At 40.8% G+C, this 2,550-nt stretch overlaps 1 protein-coding gene across 2 annotated transcripts in view; it reads left to right on the top strand.

Annotated features, from left to right (window-relative positions):
- MGAT4C (MGAT4 family, member C) overlaps positions 1-2,550 on the top strand; it is a 776,551-nt gene that overhangs the window by 762,437 nt on the left and 11,564 nt on the right. For both annotated transcript variants that reach the window (XM_005882986.2, XM_014530611.1), the window contains one exon: positions 1,073-1,225. In XM_005882986.2, coding sequence (XP_005883048.1) covers positions 1,079-1,225 — 147 coding nt within the window. In that variant the 5' untranslated portion in view covers positions 1,073-1,078. The remainder of the gene's footprint in view (positions 1-1,072; positions 1,226-2,550) is intronic.

Here is a 2,550-nt window from a genome sequence, read left to right as displayed (position 1 = left end):
CAGGCCTGGTCACCCCTAACTGCCCTCCCCTGCAGGCCTGGTCTCCCACAACTGCTCTCCGCTGCTGGCCATATTGTGGCTATGGGCGCTCCATCTTTGAGGCTGGGGCAGTCAATTAGCATATTCCCTCCTTATTGGCTATGAGTGCCACCATCTTTGCGATGGTGTGAGGGTCAATTAGCATATCCCTTCTTTATTAGATAGGATTATAAACAGCCACATTTCTAGTTAAAATTAAATCAAGTGGGGCAATGCAGATGTAATATAGAAGAGTAAAATGGGCGAACCTATGACACGCGGGTCAGAGGTGACACGCGAACTCATTTTTTTGGTTGATTTTTCTTTGTTAAATGGCATTTCAATATATAAAATAAATATCAAAAATATAAATCTTTGTTTTACTATGGTTGCAAATATCAAAAAATTTCTATATGTGACACGGCACCAGAGTTAAGTTAGGGTTTTTCAAAATGCTGACACGCCGAGCTCAAAAGGTTTGCCATCACTGCTCTAGGATCTACTCTGATTTAACAAAAATTATTGGAAAAATAAACAAAAATTGTAACTCAGTTCTCAAATATATGTTGGTACTTATGCCCCAAACTTAACCTCCATTGTCACTTCTCTTTCCTTTCTCCAGATTTACACCCAATAGCTCTTCTCAGTGCATCTTCAGTGCATCTGGGATGAAAATTAGGCTCATAATTTTCTGGTTTCTTTCATTTTCATTACATTATATTATGGGGAGAGGGATATTACTTTAATGTTATATCTCACTAATGAAAGTTGATATATCAATCTTTCTCTTTTGTGTTCTGTTTCTCATTAAAGACCTATTTTTTTCTTAAAATATTATTACCAACATTCATTTGTTCAGAAATAACTGAGATTTTATTTTCATTTTTATTTGCTCCATATTGACATAAACCTGTTTATTGACTTTATTCAATGTATTAAGAATATCTATGCGTGAAAGGGTGATATTTTATAAAGGTCTGGCTCTTAATATATATGGTGAAGAAATATTTTCAACCAAATTAATTGTTAGTAATTATGTGCCTCTATTCTACAGGAGAGAATGTTTAAATTTCATCAAGTGAAACATATTTTTGAAATTCTGGATAAAATGAGATGCCTGAGAAAACGTTCTACAGTGTCATTCTTGGGAGTTCTTGTAATTTTTCTTCTATTTATGAATTTGTACATTGAAGATAGCTATGTTCTGGTAAGTTTTGGAGGTTGTTTGTTTGTTTGTTTGTTTGTTTAAAACAATGCCTAAATTAACTAGACTTAGTTCATTAGTAACCTAACTTCAATTCTAGGCTGTTAGAATAGCCTTATAACACATATTATCTACCTATTTACTATTTTATATGAACGTTATAGTACCAACTTCACAATTGTTTTATGTTGCAGTGTTTTCCTTATTTCTCTCTCTCTCTCTCTCTCCTGTCTGTTTGTATTATGTGAATATTTTCAGCATTTCATTTTTGTTTTTTACTATATTATTCTGTTATCCTATATAATAAAGAGGTAATATGCAAATTGACCATCACTCCAACACACAAGATGGCTTCCCCCGTGTAGTCAAAGATGGCCACCCCCATGTGGACACAAGATGGCTGGCAGGGGAGGGAAGTTGTGGGCAATCAGGCCAGTAGGGGAGGGCAGTTTGGAGGCACCAGGCCTGAAAGGGAGGGGAGTTGCGGGTGATCAGGCCTGCAGAAGGGGGCAGTTGGGGGTGACCCAGGCTTGCAGGGGAGAGGTGTCGGGGGGGACCAGCCCTGCAGGGGAGGGCAATTAGGGGCAATCAGGTCGGCACGATAGCAGTTAGGTGTCGATCAGGATGGCAGGGGAGTGGTTAGGGGGTGATCAGGCTGGCAGGCAGAAGGGGTTAGGGGCAATCAGGCAGGCAGGCAGGCAGGTGAGCGGTTGGGAGTCAGCAGTCCTGGATTGTGAGAGGGATGTCCCAGATTGGAGAGGGTGCAGGCTGGGCTGAGGGACACCCCCCCATGCACGAATTTCATGCACCAGGCCTCTAGTGTATATATAATTACAAATAAGTTAGCTATTATCACTGTGCTGAATTAATCTTATGTAAAACCATTTCAGTATTTGAGCTTTAATTTGAAATATATAGAACAAACAAAATTTGATTAATGGTATTACACCTTACTTCCACTATTGTCTGTATTGTCCAATTTAAAAATTTCATTGTCTAACTAATGATACTAATTATGCTATGTTGCTAAGAAGTAATATTATAATATGAGATACCTCATTTAGATTTTATAAAAGGCTAGTGTTTTATATATTTACTAGAGGCCCGGTGCACAAAAATTTGTGCACTCGGGTGGGGAGGGGGGTCCCCCAGCCTGGCCTGTGCCCTCTCGCAGTCTGGGACCCCTCGGGAGATAACGACCTGCTGGCTTAGGCCTGCTCCCGGGTGGCAGAGGGCACGCCCAATCCCTAGGTGCAGCCCCTGGTCAGGCTCAGAGCAGGGCCGATTGGGGAGTTGGGGCGCCGCCCCCTGTCATGCACAGAGCAGGG

Source organism: Myotis brandtii, unplaced genomic scaffold (genome assembly GCF_000412655.1).
Source record: "Myotis brandtii unplaced genomic scaffold, ASM41265v1 scaffold745, whole genome shotgun sequence".
Taxonomy (NCBI): domain Eukaryota; kingdom Metazoa; phylum Chordata; class Mammalia; order Chiroptera; family Vespertilionidae; genus Myotis; species Myotis brandtii.
This window is presented reverse-complemented; position numbering and strand designations above follow the sequence as displayed.